General features: G+C 40.7%; 1 protein-coding gene across 6 annotated transcripts in view; it reads right to left on the bottom strand.

Moving 5' to 3' along the window:
- Positions 1 to 2218: 2218 nt before the first annotated feature.
- Positions 2219 to 20932, bottom strand: part of LOC121863066 (tyrosine-protein phosphatase non-receptor type 4-like) — a 32992-nt gene continuing 14278 nt past the window's right edge. For 2 of the 6 annotated variants that reach the window (XM_042361555.1, XM_042361557.1), the window contains 8 exons: positions 18547 to 18729; positions 15684 to 15801; positions 8360 to 8614; positions 7874 to 8087; positions 7252 to 7381; positions 6757 to 6874; positions 6033 to 6199; positions 2219 to 5539 (listed from right to left, as the gene is read on the bottom strand). In XM_042361555.1, the coding sequence (XP_042217489.1) occupies positions 5453 to 5539; positions 6033 to 6199; positions 6757 to 6874; positions 7252 to 7381; positions 7874 to 8087; positions 8360 to 8614; positions 15684 to 15801; positions 18547 to 18729 (1272 nt within the window). In that variant the 3' untranslated portion in view covers positions 2219 to 5452. Of the gene's footprint in view, positions 5540 to 6032; positions 6200 to 6756; positions 6875 to 7251; positions 7382 to 7873; positions 8088 to 8359; positions 8615 to 15683; positions 15802 to 16680; positions 16787 to 18378; positions 18415 to 18512; positions 18730 to 20932 lie in introns of those variants that run through there. The other 4 variants (XM_042361560.1, XM_042361559.1, XM_042361558.1 and 1 more) reach the window with 4 other exon arrangements.

Below are 20932 nucleotides of genomic sequence, written 5' to 3'. Positions count from 1 at the left end.
ACTGTCTTACCACAGCTTGAGCTGGTAGGCTGTCCTACCACAGCTTGAGCTGGTAGACTGGTTTACTGCTACCACAGCTTGAATTGGTAGACTGTCCTACCACAGCTTGAGCTGGTAGATTGGTTTACTGCTACCACATCTTGAGCTGGTAGACTGTTCTACCACAGCTTGAGCTGATAGACTGGTCTAGCACCACCACAGCTTGAACTGGTAGACTGGTCTACCACCACCACCACAGCTTGAGCTGGTAGACTGGTTTACCACCACCACAGCTTGGGCTGGTAGACTGGTCTACCACCACAATTTGGGCTGGTAGATTTATTTTTCTCATGACCTGACACTGAAACTATTATTATTTGTGTGTCATGTTAAGTTTAAAGTAAAGACGAGAATTTATTGTGATAATTTATTTCAGACATAGAGAGTACAGTATAGTCAAGATGCAGCTGGATGGTGTCACGTACTGCTGCTTCCACCTGCTGCCTCCACTTGTTGACTACCTTCTGCCTCCATCTTGTCTTCCTCCTGCTTTATGACAACCCTGGAGGAGGAGGAGAAGATCTTGGGTGCTGCAGAAGGTAACAAATGTAACCTGAAGGATGCAATCAGGTTGACTGCACACAACCCTTCTGCCTTATCTCCATTATTTGTGTCAGTCAATATTATTATTATTATACCTGTGGAGATAATTAGTTTGTGGAGAAGGCAGCTCTCAAACAGGGAGGTAATACAGCCTGGGAAGATATTGGGAGCAAAATCTATTGTCTAATGGTAGACCCTGCTGCCCAATTGTTTCTCTTACTTTGACAACAGAACATACATCTTGTTTCTCACTATTGATTAGTTTTTGTATTTATTTATGATCCTTTATTATTATGAACATTATTATATTTTTATTTAATATTTTATGTATACTTGTACTGTATGAATCTTTATTACAAAACTTTAAATTAAATCACTGATCATTTGTGTAGTTTAAGTGACAGGTCTTCCAACTATATTGTATGTCAGTACAGTATATCCAACACTAAACCCATTTTGGTTACTGAACAAACATCAGTTATCTCAAGCCTTGGTATTGATACATTTAAGGTTATTCTCAACAGCTTCAATATGTCTTAAGTAATGTAGCAAAATTTAATAATGTAGCACCATTATGAAGGGAAAGTACATCGGTTACTCCACTAGTAGGAATCAAAGATATATTACATTATAGATTTGTTTTAAAGTTACCAGAGATATGCAAAAAGGGGAAATATTATACAAACATAAGATAATTAATGCTGCTTAAGATATTTTACTTCATATGAAATAGGCATATCAAGATACCATCACTTACAATATGTTGTGGGTGGACATATTAAATATATGACACAAGATTGGTTATTGTTGCAGGCAGGTGTATAGCTTAGAGGAAACATAAATTGCAGCATTAATTACCAGGCACTTGTTATTTTACTAAGGTGATCTTTTAGTATTTTTGTTATTTTGGATGTGCAGAAGCAGCTAAATATATTAATTTCTCGGTCAACAGAAAACTAAAGAGGTTTCAACAATTCCTTTAGATGATGGACACTTTATAGTTTCTCTCCTATAACTTAGGATTTAGTTACTAAAATAAGATGAATGCCCAAGAATGTTTCACAAATATCCAAAGTTTCAATTTAATCCCTAAAAAACACTCTTGATAATAGTCAGCATTTGTATCTCCCTGGTTGTGTTGCTTTATCCTGAAGGGTGAGCTGAAAGAGTTGGAAAGGAAGCACATCATTGGTGAATCAAAAAATAGAATAAATTACTTCAGACACCATTTCAAATTTCTGAGTATACAAGAGTACCACTGAGTACCTAAGAGTATGATATTGTTCAGACCAGGGCATCAAGCTTTGTAGTTTAGTTTTAACATCAGGAAGAAAGACACTGTTTCTATCTCATAAATGAATCAGTATCTGAACCTTGACATTATACTGTACACCCACCCAAAAAAATTCCTGTCAAGTACTCTCTCCCATCCATGAACCCTGGGACTCATGAACCTGTGAATCCAAGACACCACACATTGTTGGGTCTATAGATGGTGCACTGTGTGATGTCTTGGATTCACTGGTTCATGAGTCTCAGGGATCATGGATGGGAGAGAGGACAGGATTGTTTTTGGTAGGTGTACATTTACCTGGAGGAAAATTTGTAAAGTTGGTGACCAAAATAATACCAGCCATTACAAACCACTTCACTTTATTGCTCATTTATGTCCAATACAACACACGTTCCCTGTCACACTCATTTACATTACCAAGACTTAAAATAAGACAAACAGGGTATAACTTATACTGTGTGTGTATATATATATATATATATATATATATATATATATATATATATATATATATATATATATATATATATATATATATATATATATATATATATATATATATATATATATATATATATATATATATATATATATATATATATATATATATATATATATATAACTAAACCATTTACATTGCAGTGACCAACGCATTTGGCAGTGATCGTCGGTCAGCTGTACAGTATACATACATTATCTGCCTAATAAATTTAGCATCAGAAACTCGCAACATTTTAATTCCATGTGTAGTGAAACCTCTATTTAATGGACTATATGGTGAACAAAATCCGTTATATGATAGGACCGTTAGATGTAAAACTTCCATCTAATGAACTATATAGAGAAGAAAGTCCGTTATATTGAGGGTACATTAGATGTAAAAACTCATCTCACGGATTACATGGAGAGAGAAGTCCGTTATATGGAGGTTTCACTGTATTAGGAAAATGGTACAACGAAAATACTGTACTTCTAAGCTTACACCCATTATTCAGTGATCACAAAGCAACAAACAAAATGTCAGTTGCAGTCACTTTGTAACCTGCATGTCTTTCATTCCACCACAATTCAAATAACGAAAATTAAAATTTTTCATGTTATCATGCATGAGGATAAAATCACAGTGTTATAACTTAAGAGGGATCTGACATACCAGTCAATATACTGAAGAAAAAAAATAGGTAAAAAAGGGATCAAATACAGGCAAACAAAATGTATGTGGGGCATAGTCTTCACATATTGGGGAAGACTACAATAAGAATTAACCCAGAATAAAGGTCAGACCCCTTTATTTCTTTGGCAAAGTAACAGACGACCATATTTTTCAGTTTACAAATAATAAGTTTCCTTCTGTTTATAGTACTGAACAATTCTGAATATTTGGTTAGAGATTGAGGCAAACATTTGTCTCAGTAACCTGTGTAGCAGATAATGCTGGGCCTTTAAAGCTTGCCAGACTCAACTCTTTTCTATGTACAGGAGTTATATCTTCATAGGAAATGCATCAATTGTGAGATTCAATGTTTGTTTTGTTTTGGAACTTGTAGTTTTCATTTTATAAAGGTGTAACCTCTAGCCAGTTGGGAGAGAAATTGTAACAATGAAGTTGTTTTTGAAATATTTCCTTCATAATTTAAATTAACAGAATGAAAATGAAGACAAATAGAGCAATAATGACCAGGATTACCACACACACAAACTATCTTGCATTGTTCTACACAACTGACACCTTTACATGGTAATTACCTTAAATGAAAAAAAATTCACATTTAATTAGTACCAAAGGCAATTGTGTGTTGTCTATGTGTGTTTATTACACCCTGAGTGGTAGAGGGGCACACAGCACCCAAAGTTGTCCATGAATTGTATTTATGTATTAAAAAGCCTACAAGGCAATTGGACATTTCCTGAATAATCCAAACAGTTTGTAAGGATATTTTAAAACTTCCACACTAATAATTGAAGTTTTACCTCTGGCACTACAAGATTTAGGATAATTATTCCTCTATGTCGTAAGTCAGAGGCACTTTGCTGTGCAACACTATATAAAAATAAATAAATAAATAAATAAATAAATAAAAAACAGCTTCAATTTATGGGAAGGTGACTGTGTGCATCACCAGTGTGGGATTGTCGGTTGCTTGAGTCAGGCTCTCATGACAAGAGGAAGGCACATGTGGGTCCCAGGACTGTGAGAGGGTAATGGCTGACTCTTGTACTGCTTGGGGGAACTAATGGACTCATTACCAGTCAAGATATAAAGCTTATGAAGATAGTTCAACACCTTGGGGGACAGGCACTGTGGTGAATATACCCTGTAATGTGGTGTTGTATTACATTGCCTTCCACAACTGTCCATGATTCTTCAAATTAATTTCAAACTTCAAGTAATTAATTAGATTTTTGAATGACCTGCCTGATTGGAAGCAATTTATAAGGCAGTTAATTCAATAATAATAATAATCTACACTAGTGCCTGACTGGTTAAGGGTTTCATTTCCCTGAACATGATGGTGATGACCCCAGCAGACAAGAGAAAGATCTGGCAGTGGACATGAAAAAAATTCTTAAGTTATCACTGAAAAGTCCAACAAATATATCAGGTTAAAATTTCACAGTAATATTTAGTATAAGAGAGTGCCGAGGACACACCTGGTGGTATCATTAGTAATATAATGATGACTTAAGAATTTGTATCATGGTTCACAAGGCTTGAGTGGTGAGGAGGGTAAGGTGGGGATCAGATTATCTCATGTGTACACTACGTTATTTTCACTAATAAGTAGAAAATATCCTTGGAGTAGAAACACCACGAGGGCTATGATTTGTCTTTTGAAAAGTCTCATGTTATCTACAGTGTTCACATTCCAATGAAACATTATGTACAGGCATCTTGGTAACCATCTTATGCATGTACTGTACACTCACAGTGTTTCAGTCACACACTCTAAGGTGTGTCGGTAAAAGTACAAATATTTAGAAATCTAGAAAGTCTTTCATTTGTTCTCCATCATTGCTGCAAGAGATGTTTGGTGGATAGCAAAGTCTTGAGCAAGTATTATTTTGATGTTTCTCTCTGCAGTAACTGGGGCCACCAACGACACTATTGAGGAAATATCCACCAAATAGCCTCAAGTTGTAAACAGCCTAACATAATCTTACAGGAGGCTCATTATCAACACATCTTACACCAGAGTCGTTGCTACAGCACATGTTTTTGATGTACTGCGCTGTTATAAAAATCTTGGCCTTGGCTCTTCTTCATAAAAGGTTGCATCAGACCCCAGACAGATTCATACTCTCTGGGACAACTAGGATTTTTTTTATAGATCATTTTTCTTTCACATATACGTACTGCAGATTTTTGTATATACAACCCAATGTTTCCAAATTTTGTGCTTTCTGCAATTTCCTGGTTATTTTCTCAGAGGATTTCCAGTTCTCTCATAACACTGCTTCACATATATTCACATCACAATCCCTTGTTGGTTAATGTACAGCTCATCCTCCAGCACAGGATATGTACAACAATAATATTCTTTTTAATGTCACCACTTGTGCACATTACCCAACATCTCATCTTTGCTGGTACTCGGCCAAGGGTTTGACAAGACCTTCAGAGTACACTCGCTGAATTGCTTCACATACAAATCTGAACTGACTCTGCAAAAGAAAAATAATAAGAATTTAATAATTAGCCATAATATATAGGAAATTCATTGCATATTTTCCTTCACAACAAACATACAGGCAAGCACACATCCATTCACATATCGTTTACCAAAAGACAAACATAAAACATAACACACAAATATACATGCGGACAAACAAACACATTCACTCATTCTTAGGTATCAGTAAATGGATCACCTGAAGATTAACCACCCCAACTTATTTCACTTGATGATTAAATACCCTAATGCTGCCTGGGGGGAGGGAGGTTAAATTAGTTAAAGTTATAATATGTTAGGTTAACTTAGGATAGAATAGGAGGACATTATGTTAGGTTAAGAGTGGTTAATCTAACGGTGAACTAAACTTGGGGAGGAGACTAATCTTCAGGCGATCCCTATAACTTTTCACATATCATCATTACTGTAGTATAACAACAAAGTACATCCAACAAAGTACATGCAACAAATCACTTAAGACTCACAGCTGTCTGGATCATCATGGCTCGTTGATCCCTCATTGATCTCACAACATCGAGGGGATAAACTGGTTCATTCGCCTCAATAAGACACTGAGCAGTTTCCATGAGGATTAGTACTCCTGTTCTCCCGATGCCGGCAGAGCAGTGGACTATGGTGGGTTCTACCATGCCTGTAATTTTAACAACAGTAATTAACCACAAATAATGTTATGTCTTTTTTTATATTTTCAAGACCTTAGCTGCTTGAGGTCTGTCTTAACCCCTTGAGTATGATGTCCTAATCCCTTGTGTATCATAACTGACCCCTTGAGTACAATGGCATTATACTCAAGTGTTCGAATGATACACCAGCTATCATTATGTTCTCTTTACATAATTATAACATACTGGTGAAGCATAGTCATCCATATATAAATTTTGGATAATCTCTTTTAGTGTTGGTAAATATTGTAGTTGTAATTCTTATGGAACATCTATCTCAGGTGATACTAAAGTAGTGCATAAAGTTTTAAATGTTCTGCTGCCGAGTCTATTTCAGTACAGTACAGTACGTATATCATAATGTACAAATGTTCTATCAAAATATATCATAGTGTTCAATTGTTCTAGCACAATATATCATGATGTACAAGTGTTCTGTCATGACATATCATTATGTACAATTGTTGTATCACAATATAATAAACATTAAAAAAAATCACATCTTTAAATATATAACTCGACTCACCTGTTCTTGCCTGTCGAACCTGAGCAACAAAGTTTAGAAAATCTGTGGAGTCTTCTGGCACGCCATGGTCAGGCCACGCCAGATACTGCATGTGGGTGATGTGACGCTCATCTTGGTTCTGTAACAACAACAAAATCTCAGATAAACTTAAGGTTTTTAATAAAATATCTGTGAGGGATGAAGGACGGTTGGTACTGTATGAAGATAATATGTATATTACTGTACTGGCATTCATGTATAACTTATTGATAAAGCACACCTGAGTTGGTTTAGTTTCGTTAATCATCACATCAAATAAGCTAAGGTACCTAATCTTCAGGTGATCTAGAAAAACAGGTACAGCTACAGGTATTTCACAGGTAAAGGTAAATCATTCTTGAAATCAATGTTCTTTCAGGATATCATTCTCTAAAGAAGTGAACAATAACACAAATCAAGAACAAATATACTCCAAATATTCTCCCAGGGCGATAAATAAGAGAGTCACCAACTAACCTCTGTGTTGATGAGAGTAAATTCTCTAAATGCAAAACCTGGTGTCTCCTCCTCCTTCAGGCAGGTCACTTGTAGGGTACCAAAGTCTACTGTCTCGTAAAGTCTGGGCCAATATCTGTGGCATTTAACTCTGGAAGATGAGAATTAACATGTAAGTAATACATTACATCACCAGTTATTATATGAATAATAATAGTTATACTGTATAATATTCCCCAAACAGTACTAATATAAATGTAATATTGTATAATAACTAAATATATGGCAGTAAAGTATACAATATTTATACTAATTACTGTACTGTATTGAGTATATATGTATTGCAATGATTAAAAATACCCCAGTATGTAAGAGTATTCATACTAACATGTATCATTTATTCATGTTCACCTTGTCACTACTATGGTCCTGGGTTTAAACCCCTGGGACAGATGTGAGAAGGGTGTTATCCAGTGTAACAGTAACCTACACGGCAAGTTTTCTCTGGGTACTACAGTTTCCTCCTGTACTAACACTGGATAATGAAGGTCATAACAGAGTAACAAACAGACCAACCACCTGAACAGCTAATAAGATGATAAGTAGCAGAAATGATAAATAAATATAAAATCAGACATCATACCTCCCCTGCTCCACAACTGTTGTCAGCATCACTATAAGTGTTGACTGCTGTTCCCACACCATCTGCCAGAAGTCGGTGCAAGTCCCCGCTAGTGGACCCTGAGAGGCAATATAGCGATTGATGATTCCCGACCCTTGAATTTCCATGTTGACGTAGGAGGCATTGATATAGTCGCCGGACACGGCATTGGTGAGAATGACTCGAGTTGTGTCATCTGGGGGGCAGAAGGAAGATGGGTGAGAGGACAGCACACTACAATACACATTGGGTCATTTATCTAATTATATTTAAAATATAACCTTAAATAAGTTTCCTGTATTACATTCATGATTTTCTTCCTATTTCAGTATACTTGTATTAACTAAATATTACAGTACGTATTACTATTCATGAAACATAAGATTATTATCACTGAGAGTTTAACAGTAAGTTACAAAAAGTTTGGAGACTGATCCTACTCAAAAAATCTAAACAGGACAAACTTACATGGAGAAATGTCACGATATCTGTTTTTCTTCTCGTTGTCTGGTCTGCGGGCTTCCGTGACAGTGAGCCCAGGTTTACGGCGATACAACTGTTCAAACTGTGCCACCAAGGATCCTGCCTCTAGACCCTCAGAGAGTAAGAGCATAGACTCATGGAGAGGGGCTGTCTGACCTGACACCCCCACACTGACACTGTTGGGCAGAGCTTCAGGAACATACTGGAATTCTGGCTCTTCGAGTTCTTCTGCCAGGTACACTGTGGGCAAACGTCGTACTCATTAAAAATATTGTAAAATAAAGAAAAATGTTTATCAATAAAATAAATAATGTACTGTATACTAGGGAAGCTATACATGTTGTAAGACAGTACTCTGCAACACATGGAAAACATTTTGAAGAACATACTGTAATAATGATACACTGTCACAGGCATTGGGTATAGTCATCATATAAATTAATACTCCATCAACTACAATATTGTACTAAATTCTACACAATTATAAATAATACCAAGAAGTACAATACTTTAACTCGACAGATATTTCCTGTTCTCTGATATCTAGAATTAACTGACAAAGAAAATTGGTTGTCAAAAGATCACCTGAAGATCAGACACCCTTGCTTACTTCACCTGACGATAAAACAAATTTGGGGCGGGGGGGGGGATTAAGGTATTTAATCTTCAGGTAAAATAAGCTGGGGGGCTAATCTGCAGGTGATCCATCTATGTGATAGATACAATCTGCAACTTTTCAGGAAATTTTTAAATTTTATTTGTTAAAGCCATCATCCAAATTTCAATAACACACTACAGTACATCAATTTACATTAAACTAAACTAAATTCCCTCCAACCACAACAATTATCTGTGTGTTGGCAGCTCTATATCTGACCCTCAGTGACAGAGAAAGTCACCTCCCTCAATAAGTCGACTCACAGACCGGAAGTGATTTCTACATTGAACGCTGCAACATTGAGGAAGTCGGAAAATGACTTGGGTGGGGTGTAAGGATGGATCATTTCAAGATTCAACCTCATGACTTATTTCACTTTCAGATTAACAACATTATCGCTACTTTATGGAGTTAGGTTAAGTTAGTGTAGGTTTGGCTAAGTTAGTTTAGCATTAGGTAAGGTTAGCTTTAGGGTGGCCAATCTTCACGTGATCTCATGACTTGTACGACAAGTTAGTGATGATTCATCTGTATAAGAGAGAAGCAGTGTGTGAGTGTGCGTGGAGTGCAGGAAGCAATACCACGACACTTCCCAGAAGGAGACCTGTTAACCTTCACTTAATTCTACACATTGACCAGTGTCATTATATCAGGACATGGGTACTGTACTTAAATGTGAGGTCTGGCGCACACACACACACACACACACACACACACACACACACACACACACACACACACAATTTTAAAACTAGAACAAGACAACCAGAATTAAACATGAAAGTGTACACATGAACAGGTATAGACAAACAGGTGTACACACAAAAAGGTGTACTGTAGACAAACAGGTGTACACACAAATAATTGAAAACAAACAGGTGTAAACACAAGCAGGTGTACACACAAACAGGTGTAAACACACAACAGGTTTACACATGAACAGGTTTACACAAACAGGTGTACATAAGCAGGTCTAGACACACACAGAAGTACACACACATGAATTAATACTAACCCCGGGTAGGGGTGCACGTGGCCCAGAAGGAATGAGGTGCCTGCAGGCCGCTAAGATACCCCCGAAAAGGCACCGACACAGACATGTTCACTCGATTGATTAAGTGACAGCACTGATCACCTGCAACGGGTAGTCAACACCACCACCCAATACCTTGATTCTGTAAATTCATCTAATCAATGATATCCCATGGGTGTTAATTCCCGTACCTCCCCCAGGTGGTATGACGCTGGTGCAGGTGTGTGTGTATTAAGGTCACACATTCAGATATCTTATCAATTCCTGAATATTTCGAGATGTACAATAGTGATTACTTCAATACACTCTGAGAGGTAAGTGGTCACAGTACTGTTAACACAAGTAATACTGAATCTTGTGCATGTAGACAGCAGCAGTGAGGCAGGTGACAAGAGGCAGTAGTAGGTGCCTGAGGAAGCGCACGACCGAGTGATCCACAACACAGTAAGGTCGTGACACTTACAACACGCCGGGATTAACACGGAAACCAGTTCAACTTAGCCATGTTGCCACCCACTCCCACACCCCGCCCCACCCACTTCCACACCCCGCCCCACCCACTCCACCGCCACACACACCTTCCTCAATACCTAGCAGTAACAATGCCAATACAACTTTACATAAGACAGTCAATGAAGGTTTTAAAGGGCTACCATCAAGTGACACATTTGGCAATGTTCATGGGTGGAATGTTGACACTATTTCAAGTAATACTGTTCACTTTATAACATGATTGATTATGACCGTACATACATGTGTGTGTGTGTGTGTGTTTGTTTGAGTTCTATTCAGTAGTTCAGAATTGCTAAACACTTGACTCATAGCCACTTAAAATGATTTATACACACACACACACACTACAAAAATGGAGTCATACCAACTCTATAGCCCAGGATATGACTCCATAACGTAATGTCCGAGGAGGAAGAACAAGAGTAGGAGGGAAGGAGGAGAAATAGAAAGGCGGAAGAAGAAATGGAGGAGGAGGAGGAGGAGGAGGAAGAGAGAGGATGTCAATCTGGTGAGTAACACGGTTAGAGGTAATCCTATTTCAGCCACAACACCCGACATTCCTTCTCGCTGCTACACTAATGACTTTTAACCTTAAGTGAACTATAAACCAGGTCTTGATATAATTACTGTATTAAAAAAAAGTCAATTTATTAAGTGATAAAACGAATAATTTAGGTCATGAATGTTAATATAGAGAAATATGTTTGTTTCCAACTTTATATTGTTCAATTATTCTCAGTTCAACAATGATGATAACATGTCATCATTCACCACCAGGTTATTCAATTCTCAAACCAAAATTTCACATAACTGAGCTGCGTTTTCGTTACACTGTACTGGATTTCCACGCAACTATGATATAAAAATGGGTTAAATTTGAGTTAGTTTAAGGTTTAAGTAGGTTAAGTGAAGGTAAGGTTCAGGTCAGTATCAGGTTAAGGTTAGATAGTACACGTATTATTATGTAACATGTAAATATTGCTCGCACGCTGTATCAAGATCACCTATCAAAAACACGTCACTTCGCTTCCTGCCTGACTTATAGGGTAGAGAGGTACAGATTAGATTAAGGTTTAAATTAGGCTAGTTAGGTTAAGGTAGCTAAAGACTACATTAAGGGTTAAGTTAAAGGTAGGTTAAGTCTCGTTAAGGTTAGGTCAAGGTCACTGAGGGGCTGGAACAGAGGAAGCTGACTAACTGTGATTGACATACCAGATGCTCCATGTGAAGCCCACATAGTGTACACAGGGCGAGTATGATGGTGTGTTGGGGATGTTAACCTGACTTAACCTGACTTTCAAACTTAACCTAAGTAAAAGTAATCTCACGTAACCTAACCCAACTTGCCTCAGTGATAAACAATTTGGAAGTGGAGGAGGAAGAAGAGAAGAGATAAAGGAGGAGGAAGAGAGGAAAAAGGAAGAGAAATGAAGGAAAAGGAATAGATAGGAAACAGGAATGGAGAAGAGGAGCAGGGAGATGAGGAAGAGAAGATGAAATGAGAGGAGGAGGAAAATGAACAGAAAGAGAGGAAGTGGAGAAGGATGTGGAGAGAAGATGAAACAAGAGGAGGATGAATGGAGAAGAAATGATATAGACGAAGGATAAATTCACCAACATGGTATGACACGACAATTCAAGAATATGAGGAAATACCACTTCATGCCCATAATCCTGACCGAATTTCACACATATTTCTTATTGCTCCATGAATGTGTTATCAAGGCCGACTGATGACTGCTAGCGGAAGACAGCCAATTCAACAGATAAACATTTTTAATAAGAGTTATAATTTTTGAGAATACAGTACTGTATTTCTTTGTTATTGTCACTTGTACCGTGGTGAAAAACAGCAAGAATAGTATCACAGGCAGACAAAGGAAGATGGATATCAGGCCAGAGTCAATTATCACATGTAACAGGATTTCAACATCCGCTGAGAGACAACAGACTCCATGACAACGCCATCAGCTCCTGCCATGGCCTGACTTACCTCAACCTACCCTACCATATCCTAACCCTACCCTATCCTAACCATACCCTATCCTGCCATGCCCTACCCTGCCCTGCCCTAACCTAACGGGGAAATACTGAGGACCAGTCGTAATCGATTCTAATGTAACTAAACAAAACAGGAGAGAGAGAGAAAGTACCGTGAATTTGTTCATGATAAGTTCATATAAAAAAACCATAAATCAAGGAATATTAGAGTCGTTATCACAACCCACGATGATATCACAATCTGATAAACTGAAGCTTTCCCGGGGTGTGGGGATGGGTATGGTGTGTGAGGGTGTGGTGTGGTGTGAGGGTGTGGTGTGAGGGTGTGGGGATGGGTATGGTGTGTGAGGGTGTGGTGTGGTGTGAGGGTGTGGTGTGGTGTGAGGGTGTGGGGATGGGTATGGTGTGTGAGGGGTGTGGTGTGGTGTGAGGTGGTGTGTGGGTGTGAGGTGTGGGGATGGGTATGGTGTGGTGGGGTGTGAGGGTGTGGGGTGTGAGTGTGGTGTGAGGGGTGTGGTGTGTGGGGATTTGTATGGTGTGAGGGTGTGGTGTGCTGTGAGGGGTGTGGGTGTGTGAGGGTGTGGGATGTGGTGGAGTGTGGTGTGAGGGTGTGTGTGGTGTGGTGTGAGGTGTGGTGTGAGGGTGTGTGGTGTGAAGGTGTAGTGTGAGGGTGTAGTGTGGTGAGGGTGTGGTGTGAGGGTGTGGTGTGTGGTGAGTGTGGTGTGAGGGTGTGAGGTGTGGGAGGGGTGTGGTGTGGTGTGAGGGTGTAGTGTGAGGGTGTGTGGTGTGGTGTGAAGGTGTAGTGAGGGGTGTGGTGTGGAGGGGTGTGTGGGGGGTGTGGAGTGTGGGTGGGAGGGTGTGAGTGTGGTGAGGGTGTGGGTGTGGTGTGGGTGTGAGGGTGTGGTGTGAGGGGTGTGGTGTGAGTGGTGTGGGGAGGGGTGTGGATGTGGGTGTGGTGTGGTAGGGTGTGATGTGTGGTGTGGTGGTGGTGTGAGGGTGTGGGTGTGGTGTGTGAGGGTGTGGGGTTGTGGTGTGAGGGTGTGTGAGGGTGTGGGTGTGGTGTGAGTGGGTGTGGTGTGAGTGTGGTGTGAGGGTGTGTGTGGTGGTGTGGGTGTGGTGTGAGGGTGTGGTGTGGTTGTGGTGTGAGGGTGTGGTGTGGTTGTGTGTGTGAGGTGGTGGGTGAGGGTGTGGGTGTGGTGTGTGTGTGGGTGTGATGTGGGTGTGGAGGTGGTGTGTGGGTGGTGTGTGTGGGTGTGATGTGGTGTGGGGGTGGATGTGTGGGTGTGATGTGGTGTGGGGTGTGGTGTGTGTGGGTGTGATGTGGTGTGGTGTGTGAGGGTGTGGTGTGAGGGTGTGATGTGGTGTGTGGGTATGATTGAGTGTGGGTGTTGTTGCGTGTGGTCTACTATGTGATAAGGATCTCAGGTGCTTATGAGTAATTAAGATAAACAGGTAAGTATTCAGTGATAAATTTCCCACGTACGCAAGATCTAAGTCCAGGGTCACAGGTAACTGATGACTAGTCCCTGGACTGGACATACAAAAATGACCCAACTTTGCTTGAGAGAAAACCAGTGAAATAGCATCCAGGGATGACATCAAAAATTATCACAGAGTCTCTACCTTAATGAGGTACTGTAAGTGAACTAGTTAAGGTAGAGTCTCAGTGTTAATTTTGTCTCCTAACTGGTATTAGGTGAAGGTATCTAGTTAAGGTAGAATCTCAGTGTTAATTTTGTCTCCTAACTGGTGTTAAGTGAAGGTATCTGGTTAAGGTAGAGTCTCAGTGTAATTCTAATGCTAATTTTGGACGTGCCTCTTGTGTTACACTATAAATCAACCGGTGATATAAATTTTGACATCTTCAGTTCTGATGCTATTTCTTGCACATTATCAGCTAAATACATCCAAACACCTTGACTTATAAGAACATTGAACCCACATTTAAAAGTTAAGTGAGAGTGGAGATTTTAAACAAGTAATGAGTCTACAGTAGGTTCACGTAACAACTGACGGAAAACGGAAGTGGAAATGATGTTGATATCGAAGAGGGAAATCAGACGGCCTAAATATCTCGTTAAGTCTGTTATTCTTTCATTTATAATAACTGATAATGATGTTTTCAATATACTGTAATTATCCTGTAGGTAATATACGATAGAATTACCAGAAAGTTAATAGGTTGAAATAAGTTAAGGGCCTAATCTTCACATAATTCAAATACTTATATCTCAGATGTTTAACACTATACAGACATCTAAACACCGTACATAGAACAAGATACTTTATTACAGTGACAAGAAACCTTTACAGCATCACAACACTGTCATCTCTTCATAGAAAACGTGAGCTTTTGGTGACCTGTGTGTTGCTTCCATGGCCACAGACTATGACACAAGGGTCTACAGTATATGTGTCACAACAAGGTTACAACAAGGACCTCTGTGTGATACAAGGCAACACACAATAGCCTTCATGTGACACAAAAGTTGACACACAAGAGCCTTCATGTGACACAAAAGTTGACACACAAGAGCCTTCATGTGACACAAAAGTTGACACACAAGAGCCTTCATGTGACACAAAAGTTGACACACGAGAGCCTTCATGTGACACAAAAGTTGACACACAAGAGCCTTCATGTGACACAAAAGTTGACACACAAGAGCCTTCATGTGACACAAAAGTTGACACACAAGAGCCTTCATGTGACACAAAAGTTGACACACAAGAGCCTTCATGTGACACAAAAGTTGACACACAAGGGCCTTCATGTGACACAAAAGTTGACACACAAGAGCCTTCATGTGACACAAAAGTTGACACACAAGAGCCTTCATGTGACACAAAAGTTGACACACAAGAGCCTTCATGTGACACAAAAGTTGACACACAAGAGCCTTCATGTGACACAAAAGTTGACACACAAGAGCCTTCATGTGACACAAAAGTTGACACACAAGAGCCTTCATGTGACACAAAAGTTGACACACAAGAGCCTTCATGTGACACAAAAGTTGACACACGAGAGCCTTCATGTGACACAAGGCGACACACAAGGGCCTACATATGACACACTAGACACAGGGTGGTGTAACACGTACCGTTCTGCTTGACGGTGAGAACAAGCTCGCCTGAATGACACTCTCTGGAGGCTCGAATAAAGTTGACGACCTGTTCGTGGGTCATTGCTGACACGTCCCTCCCATTGATCAAGAGCACCTGCAACACAACAACACATCATCACACACTTGTACTTAAACCTGTATAACATCATGCAATAAAACACGTATTAATGTTGCTAGCTTAACACATAAACACCATCACACACCTGTTCTTAAACCTGTACAACATCATGCAATAAAACACGTATTAATGTTGCTAGCTTAACACATAAACACCATCACACACCTGTTCTTAAACCTGTACAACATCATGCAATAAAACACGTATTAATGTTGCTAGCTTAACACATAAACACCATCACACACCTGTTCTTAAACCTGTACAACATCATGCAATAAAACACGTATTAATGTTGCTAGCTTAACACATAAACACCATCACACACCTGTTCTTAAACCTGTACAACATCATGCAATAAAACACGTATTAATGTTGCTAGCTTAACACATAAACACCATCACACACCTGTTCTTAAACCTGTACAACATCATGCAATAAAACACGTATTAATGTTGCTAGCTTAACACATAAACACCATCACACACCTGTTCTTAAACCTGTACAACATCATGCAATAAAACACGTATTAATGTTACTAACTTACCCCAAATTGCATTGCCAAACATCTGTCCTCATCTCTGATACCTATTAACACCACCAATCACCTCTAAAACATCACACACCACATATCTTTCACCACAACATTATACGTAAACAAACTGCGTGCTGAAAATACTCCTCAAACGTACTGTAGACGTCGAGAAGAAGAGGAGGAGGAGGAGATTATCAATTACCTCGTCCAGATAAACTCAATTCACCAACAGAATACCTCATTACCCACTGACAGCATTCTTTCACTCACCACACACACACACAGTAAGGCACCCCATTGAATCCCATCTCAACATTACTTACCAGACGATTTGAGCCATCCTGAGCTATGCCGATGGACACTTCCCACTGTTGGCCGAACATGATTAGGACGCCCACACACGACAGAGTCACACACACATATGAGTGAGAACGCAGCACGCCAGGAGTGTGTGTGTGTGTGTGTGTGTCTACTCCGGATGTGTCTCTTCTCTCTCTCTCTAAAACATCTTTCTTTAACATATAATGACGAGAGAGAGGGAGAGAGATGCACAATCAAGTGATCACATTATGGAGCTGCTGAATAAGAGGAAGAATCAAACTAGCTAATAATGATCTTGGCATTCCCCAGACTTAGTGAAATGTGGCGTGCCACCTCATCACTCACACACCAGCCAGACCTTTAACCAACTATGTAAAGCCAGTGGATAAAGTTACAATACAATAGCATTAATCATTTCGTAGGCGGGATCGTTATGGCATTCCGATATCGCAACTTTAACCACCGATATCTACAGAGAACCCGATAAAATCATGGCCTTTCTATCGTTTATGTAACATCAATCTACTCAAAAATCTATGAAAGTTATGCCCAATAAGGTCTCGGACGCAGGACGAACAGAGGGGGACAAGGTATTCAAATTAGTTAAGCTTACCATTCGCGTTTTCTTTCATGTTCACCCATGATGACGTCACTCTTTGTTTACCTTAATGCCTCTTGGAACTGATATGAGACGGAGGAAGGAATGCAGGGGTGCAGGGAGCCCATACACGGACTTTGTGAGGCCAGATGCGACGGCTATTAGGTTATTTGAAAACATAATCGCGGGGTAATTTAGAGTGAGAGTAAACATTCAATGTCATAACAGACACTTGAAAATGAAAAATTACAAGGCAAGTTCAACGTATAAATCATGTTTTATTTTTTATTACACATGAAGAGTAACTTATCTATACGCTATCATTACTACATTTTGAGTTAATTAACATTTTATTTTGTATTGTTTAAGCAATCACTTCGTTGCAGTTACACATGATCATCTGCAATAATATCAACAAGTTCCATTTTCCTTGGATTTCGCAGTGGGCATTTCGATGCAGAAGTGACATTTACATCATCGTACTGTAGCTTACGTCTCACTGGGATGCTTGCAGTTGCACTAGAGTCAATGTGGGTGGACGATGATGCACCCACAGTCTCCTTGGTGACGTCCCTGGTAAGGCTTGACGGCTTTGACTGTACACCAGTCGGGCTCATAAAATTGCGAATATCCAAAGTGGACCAGAAACCAAACAATCAGACTACACACGCACGGGAATAACACGGTAATGTAAGAGTGCGCATGTGTTCTTCACAGCTGAAACAGGAGCTCGCGACTGACACCTGGGTCAGAATTTGGTCATTTATATGGAGACGCCAGTGGTCCTGAGGGTCATGTCAGGTCATAAGCTGAATTTATGACCTGACATGACCCAAAATTCCGCACACAAGTATGTCTTATAATCAAGCCGCTTGTATTAGACCATATTAAGATTAAATATGACAGGTAAGGGAGGGAGATGACGGCAGATCAAAGACACTTCAGACGAGCAGCGTGGTCTTCGAGGAGGGTTTCCGGGCAACCAGGAAACTCCCCTGGATACGCCCCTGCAATGTACAGTATATAATAACGGATGTTTTTGGTTTTTACGTTTAATGACACACACACACACACACCTTCGTTAACCACCACCTACACTCACCTGGTCACCTTCGTTAAGCATCACCTACACTCACCTGATCACCCTCGTTAAGCATCACCTACACTCACCTGATCACCTTCGTTAAGCATCACCTACTCACCTGATCACCCTCGTTAAGCATCACCTACACTCACCTGGTCACCTTCGTTAAGCATCACCAACACTCACCTGGTCACCTTCGTTAAGCCTGGGATAGCACCTGTCTGCCGGGGTATTAGGTGCTACCCGGGACACAAGGACTGGCAGGTTCTGATCAGCGCCGCCTTTGACGTTGAAGCCAAACTTGCCACCTTCGTCAGGCTTCATCCTGATGGTGACGAGGCCATGCGCACTCTCGTCACTGGCTCCCGGCTGTGTGTGTGAGGTGACCCAGCGGCGAGCCAGGAGTGAGAGAAGGCGCGGGGGAGAGAAGCAAAAGTGAGTTTGTGCTACCAACACCAGCAAGCAATGAATGAAGACTTACACCATTATAGAGGTAGATGTGTGTGTGTGTAAAGGAGACGTTCACATATTGTGCATGTGTAAGGAAAACAGCTGTGAACGCCTGACCTAACCTTATACTTTACCCCGGCGAAGATGCAACAAGCTAAGGACGTGAGAAAAACACACATAGTTCTCCATACAATAATAATATAAGTGAGGTATGGTTTACAGTCTGCCCTGCCCTGCCCTGTCTTACCCTACCCTACCCTACTCTGCCCTGCCCTGTCCTGCCCTGTCTTACCCTACCCTGCCCTGTCCTGCCCTGTCTTACCCTACCCTGCCCTGTCTTACCCTACCCTGCCCTGCCCTGTCCTGCCCTGTCTTACCCTACCCTGTCCTGTTCTGTCTTGCACTTACCCTGCCCTGTCTTACCCTACCCTGCCCTGCCCTGTCCTGCCCTGTCTTACCCTACCCTGTCCACGATGCAATATAATATAAAGACATATAAAAGATACAATCGTTTATAATATAAAGTCATTAGTGACTGATGTAAACGCCCTTGTGGTCATCCCGGTACTGACGTCCTTGTGGTCATCCCGGTACTGACGCCGCCCTTGTGGTCATCCCGGTACTGACGCTTTGTATTACCCCCGGTACTGACGCCCTTAGGGTCATCCCGGTACTGATGCGGTCATCCCGGTACTGACGCCCTTGTGGTCATCCCGGTACTGACGCCCTTGTGGTCATCCCGGTACTGACGCCCTTGTGGTCATCCCGGTACTGACGCCCTTGTGGTCATCCCGGTACTGACGCCCTTGTGGTCATCCCGGTACTGGGCCCTCATCGTACCCAGTCCCCACGGAGATATACGAGTTACTATAATATATCGCTGTTTTACCCCTAAGGTCAAGAATTAAATTAGTGGTTATAATTGTTTCCCAATTTTAAACATTTATCATGAACAAAAATAAAAATTCCTCCGGTATTTTTTAATAAATAATGTTTTTTGTCCCACTAACGGCGACAACTTTGGATAATATTGAAGGAAGGGTCAGAAGAGGCTGCTAGGAAAGTTCAGTTTAGGTTAAAAATTTATAAACAAGTAAACAGACCATCACTTAAATGACTACACAACTATAGAAGCCCTTATTAAACTCGTGTACATTACAAAATTAAACTTTCCTTTAGTTCTATATCAACATATCTTGGTTTTATTTACAGCAGTTCTGATAGGTTACTTCATCAATAAATGCTTTACAATCAGGAACACCACTTACAATCACCCGGGTACATGAGTTATGGGGGACGGGTATCACAAGTTTACACACAGCTTACAGGGCATGAGATCATATTTACCCGTCACCCATCTTACATATCGGGTACACATCACATAACGTCACCCAGCTCCTCCCTTCACAATAACCAAACCTAACCCATTTCATCACCCCAATCTAACCTAACCCACCTCATCATAACCCCAATCTAACCTAACCCACCTCATCATAACCCCAATCTAACCTAACCCACCTCATCATCACCCTAACCAAACCCTAACCAAACCCAACGTACGTACATTCCCTTACACGGACGTAATGGCTAACATCTTCACTATGACGTCAAGAACAAACAATAAGAAAACAAAAGAGCATCATGGAATAAGACAGAGATTTAACACATAAACAAGACACTAGGTGAAGTATCCCCCATTGACGTCATTAATGTAAACACGACCCAAATCCCCCCCTTGTATGTGAGTAGTGTTGTTACGGTAGTGTGGGGTGGTGTTACGGTAGTGTGGGGTGGTGTTACGGTAGTGTGGGGTGGTGTTACGGTAGGGTGGGGTGGTGTTACGGTAGTGTGGGGTGGTGTTACGGTGTGTAGTAGTGTGGGGTGGTACAGTAGTGTGGGTGGTGTTACGGTAGTGGGGTGGTGTTACGGTAGTGTGTGGGTAGTGTGGGTGGTGTTACGGTAGTGTGGGGTGGTGTTGCAGTAGTGTGGGGGTGGTGTTACGGTAGTGTGGGGTGGTGTTACGGTAGTGTGGGTGGTGTTACGGTAGTGTGGGGTGGTGTTTGCAGTAGTGTGGGGTGGTGTTGACGGTGTGTGGGGTGGTGTTACGGTAGTGTGGGGTGTG

This window comes from Homarus americanus, unplaced genomic scaffold (assembly GCF_018991925.1).
Source record: "Homarus americanus isolate GMGI-L3 unplaced genomic scaffold, GMGI_Hamer_2.0 scaffold54679, whole genome shotgun sequence".
NCBI classification, from domain to species: Eukaryota; Metazoa; Arthropoda; class Malacostraca; order Decapoda; family Nephropidae; genus Homarus; species Homarus americanus.
The sequence above is the reverse complement of the archived record's forward strand: the minus strand, read 5'-3'. Positions and strand labels throughout refer to the sequence as shown.